At 47.2% G+C, this 14,470-nt stretch overlaps 5 protein-coding genes across 5 annotated transcripts; 3 read left to right on the top strand and 2 right to left on the bottom strand.

Annotated features, from left to right (window-relative positions):
- The first annotated feature begins 1,164 nt into the window (after positions 1 to 1,164).
- BJ212DRAFT_1312657 (uncharacterized protein) lies at positions 1,165 to 4,207 on the top strand. Its single transcript, XM_041334063.1, has 14 exons — positions 1,165 to 1,271; positions 1,330 to 1,852; positions 1,908 to 1,970; positions 2,030 to 2,111; positions 2,157 to 2,472; positions 2,520 to 2,544; positions 2,651 to 2,739; positions 2,796 to 2,879; positions 2,932 to 3,009; positions 3,062 to 3,082; positions 3,137 to 3,384; positions 3,434 to 3,604; positions 3,656 to 3,747; positions 3,812 to 4,207. The coding sequence occupies exons 2-14, from the start codon at positions 1,407 to 1,409 to the stop codon at positions 4,026 to 4,028; spliced, it is 1,932 nt and encodes a 643-aa protein (XP_041200334.1). The 5' UTR covers positions 1,165 to 1,271; positions 1,330 to 1,406; the 3' UTR covers positions 4,029 to 4,207.
- A 73-nt stretch (positions 4,208 to 4,280) lies between these two features.
- Positions 4,281 to 5,394, bottom strand: BJ212DRAFT_56002 (uncharacterized protein). Its single transcript, XM_041343521.1, has 4 exons — positions 5,101 to 5,394; positions 4,932 to 5,042; positions 4,641 to 4,872; positions 4,281 to 4,578 (listed from the first exon to the last, which is right to left on the bottom strand). Exons 1-4 carry the CDS (start codon positions 5,176 to 5,178, stop codon positions 4,367 to 4,369), a joined length of 633 nt encoding a protein of 210 aa, XP_041200333.1. The 5' UTR covers positions 5,179 to 5,394; the 3' UTR covers positions 4,281 to 4,366.
- Positions 5,395 to 6,667: 1,273 nt separating this feature from the next.
- BJ212DRAFT_1474628 (uncharacterized protein) lies at positions 6,668 to 8,708 on the bottom strand (the record flags this gene model as incomplete). Its single annotated transcript, XM_041339125.1, has 8 exons — positions 6,668 to 6,744; positions 6,795 to 7,161; positions 7,212 to 7,335; positions 7,394 to 7,876; positions 7,931 to 8,218; positions 8,268 to 8,338; positions 8,396 to 8,631; positions 8,684 to 8,708. 8 exons carry the CDS (start codon positions 8,706 to 8,708, stop codon positions 6,668 to 6,670), a joined length of 1,671 nt encoding a protein of 556 aa, XP_041200332.1.
- Positions 8,709 to 9,078: 370 nt separating this feature from the next.
- Positions 9,079 to 10,533, top strand: BJ212DRAFT_1257674 (tRNA-specific 2-thiouridylase; the record flags this gene model as incomplete). The annotated part of the gene is made up of 8 exons (XM_041329878.1): positions 9,079 to 9,129; positions 9,184 to 9,321; positions 9,373 to 9,470; positions 9,521 to 9,597; positions 9,654 to 9,920; positions 9,971 to 10,154; positions 10,206 to 10,361; positions 10,410 to 10,533. The coding sequence occupies 8 exons, from the start codon at positions 9,079 to 9,081 to the stop codon at positions 10,531 to 10,533; spliced, it is 1,095 nt and encodes a 364-aa protein (XP_041200331.1).
- Positions 10,534 to 13,263: 2,730 nt separating this feature from the next.
- BJ212DRAFT_1312623 (uncharacterized protein) lies at positions 13,264 to 13,754 on the top strand (the record flags this gene model as incomplete). Its single annotated transcript, XM_041334062.1, has 2 exons — positions 13,264 to 13,347; positions 13,375 to 13,754. 2 exons carry the CDS (start codon positions 13,267 to 13,269, stop codon positions 13,606 to 13,608), a joined length of 315 nt encoding a protein of 104 aa, XP_041200330.1. The 3' UTR covers positions 13,609 to 13,754.
- Positions 13,755 to 14,470: the final 716 nt, after the last annotated feature.

The raw sequence follows: 14,470 nt of genomic DNA, 5'->3' as shown, positions 1-14,470 counted from the left end.
AGCTCTCGAGGCCTTACACAAGGCCTGGTTGACACATTCCAAGAATCCCAAGTATGAGTCATTTCATTGAGCCCTACAAGGAGGTATTGCAAAGATCCACAAGTATTATGACCAAAGTTTGGAGTGTGATGCATACATTATTTCAATGTATAGGTGATTAGTGGCTTATAGTAATGTTGATATTCACTGTATTTAGTGCTCAACCCATCCCAGAAGGACTCTCACATCAAACATTTTTGGGGTAAGGCCACACATGCCAAGGCTCTCAAGGAAGCCAAATGAATGGTGGGTCTTCTGTTTCAAGATATTATATATGCTTACATCTATGCTAGTTTAGGGAAGAGTATATTAAGTTGTATGGCAAGCATGGTGTTCCATCATCACCAAAAAAGAAGTCTGGTAAGGTACATCAACTTCTTCAAGAGCTCTCTAGTGATGACAAGAGTGGTGATGATGAACTGGAAGAGTCAGAAGTGGATCCCCAACTGCCATGGCTAAGAGAGTTCTACCTCTACCTTAACTCACCTACTCTAGTTCCCAATAACATGCCTATCATTCAGTGGTGGGGGTAAGGTATCATTTTATGTCAACTGAATTGTTGCTGATCTAGCTTAATGTTATAGGTGAATGCTCATCAGTACCCTGTATGGGCATCCCTTGCCCATGATCATTTGTCTATCATGGCTACTTCAGTTTCGAGTGAGTGAGCTTTTTCTGCTGCAGCTCTGACTGTTGCAAAGTGTCGTAACTGCTTGAAGGGTGATGTTGTGGAGGTGATTCAGGTGCTTCGCATGATGTACCAATGTGATTTGATCTTCCGAGAGGCTCCTACTTCGACTTTAGAGTTAGCATCAGAGGGACTGGATGATGGCAAGGAGGGGGACATTTCAGATGTATCAGATGTTGAGTCTTGAGTCTAATTGTCTGGTAGTGAAATATATGTTTTCACACATTTTTAACTCGTGAGCCCTGGCCCAGGCCCAAGCCCTCCTAAAGGGCCTGGCCTGAGTTTTTTCCAGGCCCGAGCCAGGGCTTTCAGGCCAAGCCAGGCCCGATGCATCACTAGCCGTGGGACCCTTCTCCTCGTCTGAGACGAGGAGAAGGGTCCCACGGCTGTTTCCGAGGCTTAGTCAGACAAGGCAGACAAGTTCGCAGAGTAGAGCACCACACTCACTCAGCAGCACATAGCATAGAGCCACACTGTCCTATCTCAGCGTCTTACTAGGATCCAAACCTCTAGTGGAACCTCGTCGGGTCGACCTTACGTCAAGGTAAGCACTAATTATAGCTCGGTTTAAGTTAATTTCTTGTGCATAACCGTCAATTTAGCTCGTCATCTTGCTCAATTGTCGCCCAATACTCTTCAGCAAGATATATCACACAGTAGGCGTCACTTCAACTGAACTATGAACACGAATCATGCATGTCGTGTTCTGCGTAAACTGCTGACCATGCTCCGAACCATGGTGATCAGGCTTTCCAGACAAACTCAACATCCATATTATATTCTGCAGCGTATACTCGGCATTTTGACTTCCAGATTTATGCATTCAAGTGCTGCACATGCGAGTGGCGGTACTGGTTGTCATAAACATGAATGCCGCGAGCAATGCAGTGACGCTGATACTTCATCAGTACTGACCATCCTCCCAAGCCTCTGCCACCCCTCCGAGTCTAGGCACTCAACAAGCCAGCACTCGGAACACACTCGCGCGGATAACTCGCTTACCGAAGAAGTAGAGTCTAACTATGTCTCTGTGTCCATTGGCACTTCGCTGCAGGACAGTACCCCTCTAACTATGAAGCCAATGACCGCAAGTGACGTCCGACGTTATAGCAAAAAGTCTCAAATGTAGGTCTTGAATATGAGCTTTGTTCAAATCTCATCTAGAACTTCATCCCGCAAGTCATTGGCAGAGGACAGATACAGATTTCCAGATCTCACCAGGCCAGAAAGATTTTTCTGTGTTGTGCGTCAATCCACATACAGTCTAAATGTGCAACATGAATACCAACTCACTTCCGGCAGTCCGGAGAAGTTCGAATCAGGCGATATTACTTGGAACTGTCATATCCATCCGCACGGCACACTATACTTCTCCAGCGATTTGGTTAGTTTGTCTCCAACGTGTTTGTTCACATACTTACTCCCTCAGCTAACATGGAAAGATCCGGATATGGAGACAAACGAGATTGAAATCACGGTGTACACAGATGCCGACGTACGCGAGCGGCCGAACTCTGATGTGATCGCTTCCTGTGTAAGAACGCTCCTTGAGCAAGCGCAACTCGCAGGTCACCTTGAAGGCACACTTATGGAGCTCACTGTTGATTTATCCACGAACGACAGTGGGGAACTAGAATGCCAATACTATTTTGTTGCACCTGATCAGCGGATTTTGTTTTGGGAGGCCCATTTTGAGGCGAAGCATTTGTTTTGCGGGGTCAAATGCGTTACGAGCAGTCATATTAGTGTGTTTTTTCTTCTGTTCTGGCGACACTGTATAACTGTTGTATAGAATATGCCATAGAGGCCGAGTATTGGTACGCTGTGTGGCCGAGGTAATATTTTTGCTAGCCTCCCGTAAATGAACAGATCTAAATCTCCTGTTCTCAGATATACTCATTCTTCCCCACTAACGGGGTTCAGGATGCACCGGGAGTTATATCCGAGCGACTGCAAGATAACTCCTGAACTTCACCGTGAACTGCAGGCAGTGATCCTTCATGCCTATACCGGTGCGTCTCTCGCCATGTGTTAACCATATTTGCTCACAACACAATTTGTCAAGTAGATACTATCTTTTCAGAAATATCATTGGCTCCTTTTGACACAGATGAGCTCCAGCGAGCTCTGAACATTGTTGATTATTTGAATGGTGATGTCTGTTCATACATCGTACTGGGCAGGTTTGTTGATCCAAAGTTAAGGCATCGTCAACAAATCTGATCCAACAACAAATGATGAACCCGATTCGACCACAAATGACCAATACATTTGGGCATACGGTACGGGTTTTGCTTTCTTAATACTGTTTTTTCTTATAACGAGCCTCCATAGCTCGCCTAATGCGAATGTTCAGTATGGTGGTCTAATGGATGCCTTCATCCAGATGCAACTGACTTTTCTCACCAGCTCGAGCCAGGCTTTCTAATTTTTACGGTGAAATAGGCACGAGGCTAGGTGATCACACTATTTATGCCGACGACAATTCTACCGAAAAAAGACCGATAGTCAAGCTTTTCAACTTCTTCCTTTTTGGCTCTCCGTCTACCCATATTAGACAAATCGACAGCGTCTGGGTTGACCAATCTGTCAACCGCCCGCGCTGGAAAATGTTCATGAATAGGTTGACGAGCGAGTGGAGTGGACTAGCAATCTATGTAAGTTGCCGATGCCCACAGCATTTCCATTAACCATTAAAATGGACAGTCAACCGTCATGTTGGCTGTAGACATCAGTTTTCTCTCGATGCCGGCGATCGGTACACGACCATCGGCACAAATCGCATTATACATCTCGTCGCTCTGGTCCGTAGCTTCGCTGGTCGTCTCTGCTCTTCTTGCTCAAAGCGGCGGGCACCGAGACAGCATAAACCGAGCAGTACATTCAACGTTTTTCTCCCTCATCACACGACTGACTTGACTGATCAAGACTGCATTCATGACGCGTATAACTCAGTCCCTTCATGGTAAAGAGAACCTTGCCATCATTTTCAGCTTACCATATGCCCTCGTTGTTTGGGGGTGAGTGTCTTCGCTATTTACAGTGCTGCGCGAGTGTTTCTCATTGACAATTAACATTATACAGGATGGTTTTCTTTTTCCTAGCGCTGTCGCTGGTGATTTTTCTATCTGCTAGTGTCACGACGTGGTGCACTGTAGGGCCAGCTTGGTTACTCGTCGTCGGGTTTATTGGCTGGCCAGTATGGGCAGCTAAAATACCACCAATTGGACGGTGGATGTCCTCTTTGTGGATAGGAAGTGAAAACACGAAACCAGTGGAGACTACAGATGAAGCCTACTGAGAGAAATAGTATTGCTAGCTTGTCTCCGGGTTGCAAATTGATTTGATTGTAGCTTGTTACTAGCTGCCAGCAGTATATTCTTGCAGTCTGGAATCGATACTAGCATTTCAAACCTACACTTCACTGCTCGTCATCGAGTTCGTTGGAACCCATGTTCTTGCACCCTTGCAAAATCCGTGGCTTTCGTTCCTGAGCACTGAGCATCTAAATTGGACGGTCGATAATTTGCGTTGAACACAATGCTTTCAGCGGCTGCCATTCTCACTTGCGTTACACCGCGAGCAGTGATATAAAGTGTATCAGCAATAGTAGTACTCTCACTATTCTGCTTCAATATCTCAATCGAGGTTGAACGTTGGTCCCCTACATATCACACATGCGGGGGGTCCACTTGGAGATTCTATATATACTAGTGCCAACAAACACCTTGCGATACACGATCTTAGTGAATCGTGGACATAAATTCCGTGACTTCGTAAGTACTTGAGTAGTTCATGACTCACGAGCTGCATGTTGAAAATCATCATGTCATGTAGATGACGTGAAAAAACTGGGAAAGGAAAAGCTGTTGGCATTCATTCTTGGGGACAACGGAATAAACCTGCCATTGACCCTGCTTGGTGAGGTGATTTAGTGCTTTGACCCACGCAGTTACACGTGCTTTGATCCACGTGGCGTCCGAGGGTGAGGCAAGGCGTATTCCCTCCCGGAGTGGAGCACTGTGCGCAGTTGCGGGATTTGGAGGTCGAACTTGGCAGTGAGCAGCTGCAGGAATCGCAGGAGTTTGACTAGCAGTAGCTTCATCTATATTAATATATCGCGGACATGCACATTTGCACCTCCTCTGTGCAGAATCGCATCAGTACCAGTAATCATCACCTGACTGTTTAGATATTTACTTACTATGGTACAACGCTTACGGTTACGAGGTTGGCCGCCTTGCAAACATTTTGCACACCTCGAAGCCGTGCACGCTTTCTTGAGAGGAGGAGCAGTAGCTGCACAATTCCTTGGCTAGCAAGTGACAATCTGAACGTTAGCACATGTGATTAGTATTGATGAGAATCCTTACTCTTCCCCTGCACATCCAAGTTATAGGGGGTCTAAGGTGGGTCGAGGTTAACGTTAATCTGTACCACTTGTGGCACATGCAGGACGGAATGAGATTTCGACTCTCAGATCCGACCGATCGGCGATTGGTCTCGACTCTCGGGAAGAAGACTGAGTCGTATTCAGTCACTGAAAGTGTTTAATGGTCAAATAAAAGGACTTGGAAGGAACACCGCCTGGGCATAATTGTAACCAGGCAGTCATTCCTGTGGCTCCATGCTATGTACTGACATCGGTCTCACGGAGTGCGATGAGGGAACTTTTGAAGACTGAACTTGTCTGTAAGTGTAAGTGGGCAGTGCTGCTCCGTGAGAATATATTACCATTTCTTGCAGTATATCCTCCGTTGTTATCGTAGAATCAGAACTCTAGCTATTCGTATAGGGTCATACCTATTTTCCCTATCTCGCACAATTTCCCCCCTGCAGCTGTGTAGGACAGGGTACAGCACGTCTTAACAGTTTCCATTTTTTGTTGTGGTATATAAATATAGAAATTCTCCCTCTCTCCGTTGTCATCATGCTTCATTCCTGTCTGGCTTTTGTCCTTTGTTCTCTGGTTTTCCCTTCAAGTCACTCCCTACAACCTGCCGCTATCAAAGTCAAAGTCTACATGTATATTCTTTGTCACTCCACATGGCATGACTTCCTCATCACTGATCAGGTTTTTCTTGATCAAGCCATACTGCGCATGGTGGATATTTATCGCTGCCCACCACCTGGTCTCTCAATACCTCTTATAATGTGACACTCCTTACTACTCTCAGTAACGCCCGTCATCTTTACCCTCCAACTTTTGCGCGTGGCTTCAATCCGACTCAGAATGCGGCAGCTTGAGTGGTAGAACCTTCGCAGCTGCTGCTGAGCGAAACTCGAATGAAATCGAGGACTGGCGCGTGCGCCGTTACGATCAGACAACTGTATGTGACGTCTGTTGTGCACATGAGGTAGTCTGTATTTTTTATATCGAATACAATACCGGTTTCGGTTTAGTTGGATGTCGAATATACAATGCACGTTAACACGCTTTTCTAGCTGTGCAGATCGGCACTATGATGTCTCGTTGACAAAGGAGGTATGGTTTATTGCTACTCAGACATTTTTTGGTGGTGATGTGTGTCTTCATAGGGAGCTATTACTCTGAGGTAGCAGTCGCGTACGAGGGTTCGTGTGGTCGAATGCACTTGTGCATGTTCGATGGATTAGATCCACAAGGTTCCGCGTGTATAGTAAGCGCCCACGAAACCAAACCAGCATCCCTTCTGAAATGGACGAGGACAGCGGAAAACGCAACAGCAGATCTTTGCCAATCGGTCGACGCCTCCTCCTATTCATATTGATCGAGAGTGAGATAGGCCAAGCGGACAAACATGTTCTTAAGAACTTGACGCGGGTCGAGAGGTTCATTCAAGATGACACACGGAATACGGTGGAGAACTTATTTCCGAATTTTCATACATTGATCATTGGCAACCAAGGACGCTCGTGAAAATGATAATGTAATGTACAACCATAGTGTGACTGTATATGTTATAGTAATGATTTGCTCATGTAGGGACCGTCGAGCTCGTAACCAAGCTTGCGGTAATAATCTCGAGTACCGACACCTGTGGAGAAGGTATCAGTGTAAGTTCCCTCTTGCAAGTGAAAGTCGGACCTGATATGACAGCGAGCTTCACACTCCCATGTTCCTCCCGTGCTATTCGTTCTGCTTCTTCCATAAGCAGTGTCCCAAACCCCTGATGTTGGAATTTCGTTGGGTCGCGCCCGTGCACTGGAACTGCAGTACCATACACATGGAGCTCACGGACAATACTCGACCCTCCCTCTGCGCCTTCCTTGCGCACAAGCTCAGGCCGGAAGGTGCCTTCCTCGGTACATTTCCGTAGACGAAGAAGCCCAATCAAGATGTCTTGCTCTGGGTCCTCGTAAGAAAGGAAGGTCTCCCACCCACCGTTGGCCGCATAATCTCGTCTGAGAAGCTCGACAGACTCCGGTCGTACTTTGTGGTGTATTTCGTGTATCTGTATAAACGTCAGCATCTGAGCCACATATTTCAGGACGCCGCACGCACGCCAACTTCGCGATATCGCACATCTCTGCATTCTGCGCCGAAATCTTTCATTCGATTGAGGGCCAACTCTCGTAAATTGCCCGAATTTTCACACCCACTTGTGACCAGCGGCAATGGAATATCTCTATGGTAATCAGTTACGTTTGAATCCTTTTGTTTCACATCGACTTCATGAGACTAACCTTTGTACGCGATATACTCGCGTCCATGGAGGTACGAGTGCCAATATCCGAGCAACGACATCCACCAAGACATTAGGTGTGTAATTCTTGTACTTGCCCGTCCGCCAAAGCTCATACAAGCCCGTCCCTCGAATGACCAAAGTAGGATATATCTTCAATCCATCGCTCCTAAATGCCGGATTTTCAAAATATTCCTTAAACTGCTCAAGGTCGCGCTCCAGCCCCACATTTGGGAGATCAGGCATCATATGAGCGACGACTTTGAACCCTGCATCTTTGGCCATGTGGAAGGACTCGGAGACCGCACGCACAGTATGTCCACGATTTGTGTCTCGGGCAACGTCCTCGTATACTGATTGGACGCCGATTTCGAGGCGCGTGCAGCCGTAGCGGAGCATCTGGGATAGATGGGGCCTCAAGCAGTAGTCTGGTCGCGTCTCTATGGTTATCCCGATTGCCTTTGACTTGCTCTGTTCTGAATATCTATACTAGGCATAAATATCCTGCTGTTTGAAACCAAAATAAGACAACATTTACCGTACCGCTTCATCAACATCGGTGCCCGTGAAGCCAGATAAAGCGTTATGTAGCTGTGCGACGAATTTTGCGCGGTAGTCCTCTGGCATGCTCATGAAAGTACCGCCCATGATAATGAATTCGACTTTGTCGACGCTATGACCAAGGGCTTTTAGCTGTTCGACACGTCCTCGCGTCTGCTCGTACGGGTCATAGCGCGCACGAATGGCACGCATGCTCGTCGGTTCATACCCAGTGTAACTTTGCGTGCTGTAATCAAAATCAGAATCCGGTCCACCTGGGCAGTATCTGTCACAGGAATGAGGAACACAAATAGAGACAACAAAGTGGGATGTACACGCAAATGTTCCCCGTCATGGCGATGTGAGGGCATCGATGAGGTTTGCACATCACTGCTACCACAGCGATCTATGAGGAACCGTCAGATCTAACGGATCTTCTGTGAAGTAAAAGCAAACCACATACACCACTGGCTGTTCTTATAGGCCTTGCACGAAGTTTAGGCAAAAGAGCCTTTTTATATTCGTCCGGTATGGCGCTGATGATATCTACCAGCCTCGGCACGCCCCCGAAGCCATATTTCTTAGAGATCTTTGCGCGGAGTTCATTCAGCGAGACTGTTTGGTTGGAATCGTGGGCTTTAATGAGTTCTGCGGCGATTCCTGAGGTAACACGAAGGAGAATCTCGGCCTGGGAGGGGCCTTCCTGAGATTGTGAGCTGGTGGATTGAGAGTGAGCAAGTGATGGTTTTACCTTCGGTTTTTGACCCTTGAACCATTTATAGGCTATTGGTTCGGTTGCCAGAAATTATGCGTGTCCTGTTCTTTCCTGCGAGTTTTCTTGCTTGTCGTGCAATCCGATCTTGAAGAATAGCTGGTGGATGTGTTCTCGCCAGGACTCCAAATGCCGATGACTACCTCGGGTCACGCATTATTCCGTTGTCACGCTTTGAAGAAATTAGAGTCTAGAGTCTAGACCGACGCTAACTTATGTTTCAACAATGTCGCTTTTCACGACTGCAAAAGTTACAGATTCGCTCTTATTATGACTCCAGGACACATGTCCCGAGAAAAGGCGACAAGGGTAAGTTGAATCCTCCTGCGCTCCCGATAACAAATTCCTCATCGAGTCACTCAGTTGTTGTTGCAATGTCCGGAGGGGTGGATTCCTCCGTCACCGCAAAATTACTAGCGGACAAAGTAAGTAACATGTGCAATGCTAATACAACTGATACAAATGTTTTGTATCGACAGGATTACGACCTATCAGCAGTGTTCATGCGCAATTGGGATACACGCGATGAGTCCGGTTCAGATCATGGATGTGAGTGGGAGAAAGACTGGGAAGATGTCAGACGCGTATGCAGGGTGCTCGATATACCCTGTAAAATGGTATGTTTCATAATTTTACTTTTGCAAGCTTTTAAGTTTCCTTACTTACAGGTGGATCTCTCACGTGAATACTGGACTCGGGTATTCGAGCCCTCCTTGAAGTTCTGGGAGAGCGGTATCACGCCCAATCCTGACGTGTGGTGTAATAAGTGAGTTGTTTTGTTAACGGCTGAGTGTTTCATTCTTGATGTTAGGTTAGAGAAGTTAAATTTGGCGTATTACTAGACCGCCTGACCGAGGATCCTGGGCTTTCAAATACTCCATGGCTTGCAACTGGTACTTGATCCTTTCCCTTCATCCTTAGTTCAACTCATTATCTGGTATGCGTGTAGGCCACTACGCAAATAAAGATTGGAAGTACCATAATGGCGTTTCACGACCAAGACTTCTTCGTCCTCGCGACGTTACAAAGGACCAGACATATTATTTATCTTCTGTCCCTGAACGTAGCCTTTCCCGTGCTCTTTTCCCTCTAGGATCCATAAAAAAGATAGAAGTCAGAGAGCTCGCCGTGAAGTGGAACTTACCAACGGCGGCCAGACAAGAAAGCATGGGCATATGTTTTGTGGGGGAGAAACGCAAATTTCATGACTTCATATGTGAGCTCAAATTTCGTGCCTGATATCATCTGCTGAACTTTCTAGCTAAGCCCAATACATACCACCTAAACCTGGGCCAATTATCGACCTGGAAACAGGACTCCAAGTGGGCGAACATACAGGGCCATGGAATTTCACTATTGGTCAGGGTGCTAAAGTGAAGGGTCTCAAAGAAAAGACCTTTGTAGTGAAGAAAGATATCCCAAAGAACATAATATACGTCGTACCTGGAACGTCAGTGTTGTCATATCCTCTTTCGAATTACTTACAGTTGTCGGCTGTCAGTGATCATCCAGCGTTATACGCACAATCCCTGACCATTCGCGATTGGACGTGGATATGGGCTGACAGCCCACCAATAGAGCTCATGCATCCTGGCGGTCTCAAAGCGCGTATGAAATTTCGACACGTGATGTCTGACACGGGCTGCTCAGTGTACTCGTGAGTCTAGCTGTTTTTTTATCGTTCACGATCAATCAATTAGCCCAGTGATAACGATTGCATTCGCATCGATTTCGACGAGCCGCAGAAGGCCGTCGCACCAGGGCAAGTTGCAACGGTTTATGTTGAAGACTGGTGTTTAGGGTGCGGTACAATCGTGAATGTAGCTTAAGTGCCACACTCTATTTCAGAAACGACGAGTTCAACAGGTAATGATGCGCGTACCTTGGCTTTTGGTGCAAAACTTCACATTTCATCTAGCTCAGATCATTGCGATAAGGCTTTTCGTGGATGGTTGTCGCCCGAATATCTGCATTAACCATGTGACAGTCTACTCTTCCCTCCTGCTATCCAAGGTCGGCCTGTCTTGTACTTGGGCACGGAATCGATGGCTGTCGTTTTACACCACACTCAGCGTAACTTCCCTCACAACCGTTCAACTTAACATCGGCGTGTCAGACTGCTCCTTCACCTTATGTCAGTCAAGCGTCATGAAGATATTGTTGGGTAGCGCCTGCCTTCCCAGAACTTTCTGTCATGGGCGCGGACGTACGCAAGAGGTCTGAACATCCAATGTGGACGTATGTCGATTTTCAGACGTGAAATAGGTCCAATGTCTCCGTTTCAGTGGTGTTTAGGCACAGATCTAGGTCGATATAGTACCATGATGCAGAAAATCAGGACCGCCGATAAGCATGGAACTGTCAAACAACTATCTTATCCTTGATCGGAAAGTCCACGACGGTGCTGGGGTATTCCTCTGGCTATCTCTGAGAGGAGATCCAAGGAGAACGGTCACTGTTATGTTACAAACCAGGCATTGGAAACAGCCTATCCAACCTTAGGCATATAAAAGACCTTGCTGAGCCTCTAATTGCAGAACTTAAAGCTCTCCAATTGCCCACGAACAAAAGCTGGTCTCCCTGAAGTTATGACGGCACCACAGCCAAACAATATGAACCCATTGATTCGTTGCATCCATGTAGTCACCTAGCAGTGCAAGAACGGTGCGAGAAAAGAGCATGGGTCAACTGATCTTGACCGAGAAATTGTATCAGCACGACATATCGAAGCACAGTAAGGCGACCACGGCGCCTACCGCTTGAAAGTAGCGCTAGAAAATGTCTAACGCCTAACCCGCATTCAGCTAGCCAGGTGTCTGCAGCAAGGCATATGGGATCAGCGATATGTAGGATATTCAACTCAACTATCACTCGCGTGAGTGTCTGCTCCCCCACTAAACGCTCCTGTTGACCGAGACAGCGAACGAGATTCGATGGCGGCTGCCACGGACGAAACATTGTCCAAAGCGATAACTCGAAAGGAACTACCTCATATTCAAATGACGCTCAAGGGTCATAAAGACAGGGTAATCAGCGTAGCTTTCATCCCTGGTACCCATTTCCTCGTCACTGGCTCCGATGGCAAGAGTCTTCGGGTATGGGGTCTGGACACGGAGGAACAAGTGGGAAAGCCCTTGTTGGGTCACGATGATATTGTCTGGACGGTCGCAGTGTCCCCCGACGGACGTTGGTTTGTGAGTGGAAGAGGGAACGGAAGCATCCTGGTCTGGGAAGTTCCAACGAACAAGACAGAGTTCAAGGGAGTACCCATCCCATTCAAAGGCCACGGGGCATCTGTTAAGAGTATCGTATTTGCAACGGACAGTGAGACATTTGCAAGTGTATCATGGGATGAAACGGTATGCGTATGGAAGAGGGAGACGGGCGAAATAGTCCTTGGACCACTCAAGGTGGGCAGTGACGCCAACTCGGTGTCGTACTCTCCAGATGGGACAAGACTCGCAGCAGGAACCAAGCAACACATTATCGTCTGGGATCCAGCAACAGGAAAAGAACTACTCAAAATAGAACAGCGGGCATACAGAGTCACATTCACTCCAGATGGTCTCTATCTCATCAGTGGAAACTGGAAAGACATAATTTCAGATACTACCACTGGAGACATCATCAAACAGTTCAAAGCCCACACTACCGAACCCCTTTTCTCGCTAGCAATTGCTCCCAATGGCACCGAATTAGCCACCACATCACACGACAAGACGACGCGGTTATTTGATCCGACCACATTCGAACTCATCGGCGAGCCGCTCGAGCGCCTTCTTGGTGTCCGCTGTGCAGCCTTTTCCGAGGACAGCCAGCTCATCGTAACTGGTTGTAACGACAAACACGTTCGCACATGGACAGTTCCTCTGAACGAGCCAGAGAGGGAGCTCCAACACGTGAGCAAATTCTCTCGTCATGTTTTATGCTGATCTGTCATACAGTCTGCACAGAAAATTCTCAAAGTATGCTTTCACGCTCGTCGCTTTGTGTGATCCCTAACTTCACTCTCATAGAAAACCATCCCAAGCCCACAGCCTCGCCTAAAACGTGCTCCAATACCGATCGGTAGGTTCTTCGATGATGTAAGTTCATATGTCACAATAGAATGGATGCACGTCTCACCATCCTTTGATAGTTTGACCCTGGACACAACAATTGCGCCGCTACCACCGTGCGTTATGCTGAAGGGTCGGGAATCAAGGACATGAAGGCTCGTTTCTTTTCTCGTTTTTCCTCTTCCCGGGACCATGCTCCTCGCTCTCCCAGGATTCCCCTTGTAGACGTCTTTGCAACACGAGACAAATATGTAAGTTTGGCTGACCTTTCGACCTCCATCTCCGAGTCGTGATGGTGACACTTCCCCGCAGCGTACCGCTAATGCCCAGAGTGGAAAACGACATCTGGTGAGGTCGCTACATCCTCCTCGTCGGCAAACCCACACTGGTGCCTCAAGCAGCAACGCGCCGCCAGCAGGGACATCAATGTGATCGGGGGAGCCACCCCAGTAACCTTGCAGACCGGAAATACCAGTGCAACTAACAGACACCCTTCCTCGTTGGATGTTGAACATGTTCCAGACGTCGGCTGCTCTGCAATGCTCACAAGGTGGTTCCCTCGTCTTTCACGCACTCGACAAACAAGTTCGTCTGCTTCCAGCTCCCACTAGGCTTTCGGCCCTTTCTGGTTACGTTGGAGTAAATATCACCGCATGTACCGAGTATTTGAACTTTCAAGATACATGCAATTCGATGTTGCTCGCAATGAACGACTGCCAATTATGCAGTATTCAAATCATGGAGAAAAATGGTTGGCGGCGGGTTTCGAACCTGCACTATACAGGAGGAACAGATTTCGAATCTGTTAAGTACTTCTTGGCCATAAGGCTTATGCTTGACGTTTGAAGACCTATCCATGAGCTCATGCTCAAGTTGCGATCAGATAGAAAAACTATTGTCGCCAGGTTTCGAACCTGCACGATCCAGGAAGAACAGATTTCGAATCTGTTAACCACTGGGCGAGGAGTGTTGTTGTTGGCGTTCAAAGACCTCTTATGAGCTCATGCCAGAGGTGCAAACATAGAGAAAAACTATTGTCGGCGAGTTTCGAACCCACATGATCCAGGAAGAACAGATTTTGAATCTGTTAACCACGTGGCTAAGACTAGTCAAGACAAATCGATGAGTTGAAGCTAAACATGCCAAGCGGGTGGGTCTGGACGACAGTAGTTAGCTGTAATGTTGTGAGCCGTGAATCAGTCCCACATGAGCTGGCTCGCGCAGCCGCAGAGTGCGCAAACATAGGAAAAATCTGATGTTAGCGGTGTTCTTCGGCAAGAATGTGTCTAACAGTAGTATCCTGTCATCCATCAGATCTACGCCAAAATACCGACAGGGACTACTTACAATGTCCTTTTGAAACTGGACTTCGACGTTTATGTTCGTACCTCTGGCGCTCACGGGCATGAACCAATTCAAGGGGATTAGTCACGTATGTCCAGATGATATCTTGGTTGTGATCTGGGAGCTTGTGACGTGCGATGTTAACGTGGAACCCATACCACTAGCTTTAGCTTCTGGAAGGTCCTATGCGAGGATGGGAACTGCGGATAAGGCCAGTTCTACATGGGATGGATCATGAATTGGTGGGAGTAATCGATGACAATGCATGTAACAGTGGTGTCTTGTCATTAATGACACTGTCTATAGCAGTTTGTGTGCAGAATCTCGCGTGTTTGGATCGTGCATAATTGCACGTCGAAACGGT

The sequence above is a fragment of the Suillus subaureus genome, assembly GCF_016647635.1.
Source record: "Suillus subaureus strain MN1 chromosome Unknown BJ212scaffold_1, whole genome shotgun sequence".
In the NCBI taxonomy this organism is placed as follows: domain Eukaryota; kingdom Fungi; phylum Basidiomycota; class Agaricomycetes; order Boletales; family Suillaceae; genus Suillus; species Suillus subaureus.
This window is presented reverse-complemented; position numbering and strand designations above follow the sequence as displayed.

Bases quoted from the DNA above. Each gene is read 5' to 3' on its own strand.
- BJ212DRAFT_56002 (XM_041343521.1), bottom strand. From the start codon at position 5,178: ATGTGCCACAAGTGGTACAGATTAACGTTAACCTCGACCCACCTTAGA. The intron at 4,873-4,931 runs GTAAGTAAATAT...GATTCTGCACAG, and splicing joins ACCGTAAGCGTTGTACCATA to AGGAGGTGCAAATGTGCATG. The intron at 4,579-4,640 runs GTCAATGGCAGG...TTCCTTTCCCAG, and splicing joins AAATCACCTCACCAAGCAGG to TTTTTTCACGTCATCTACAT.
- BJ212DRAFT_1312657 (XM_041334063.1), top strand. From the start codon at position 1,407: ATGAACACGAATCATGCATGTCGTGTTCTGCGTAAACTGCTGACCATG. The intron at 1,971-2,029 runs GTGCGTCAATCC...CACTTCCGGCAG, and splicing joins CAGAAAGATTTTTCTGTGTT to TCCGGAGAAGTTCGAATCAG. The intron at 2,545-2,650 runs GTACGCTGTGTG...AACGGGGTTCAG, and splicing joins GCCATAGAGGCCGAGTATTG to GATGCACCGGGAGTTATATC.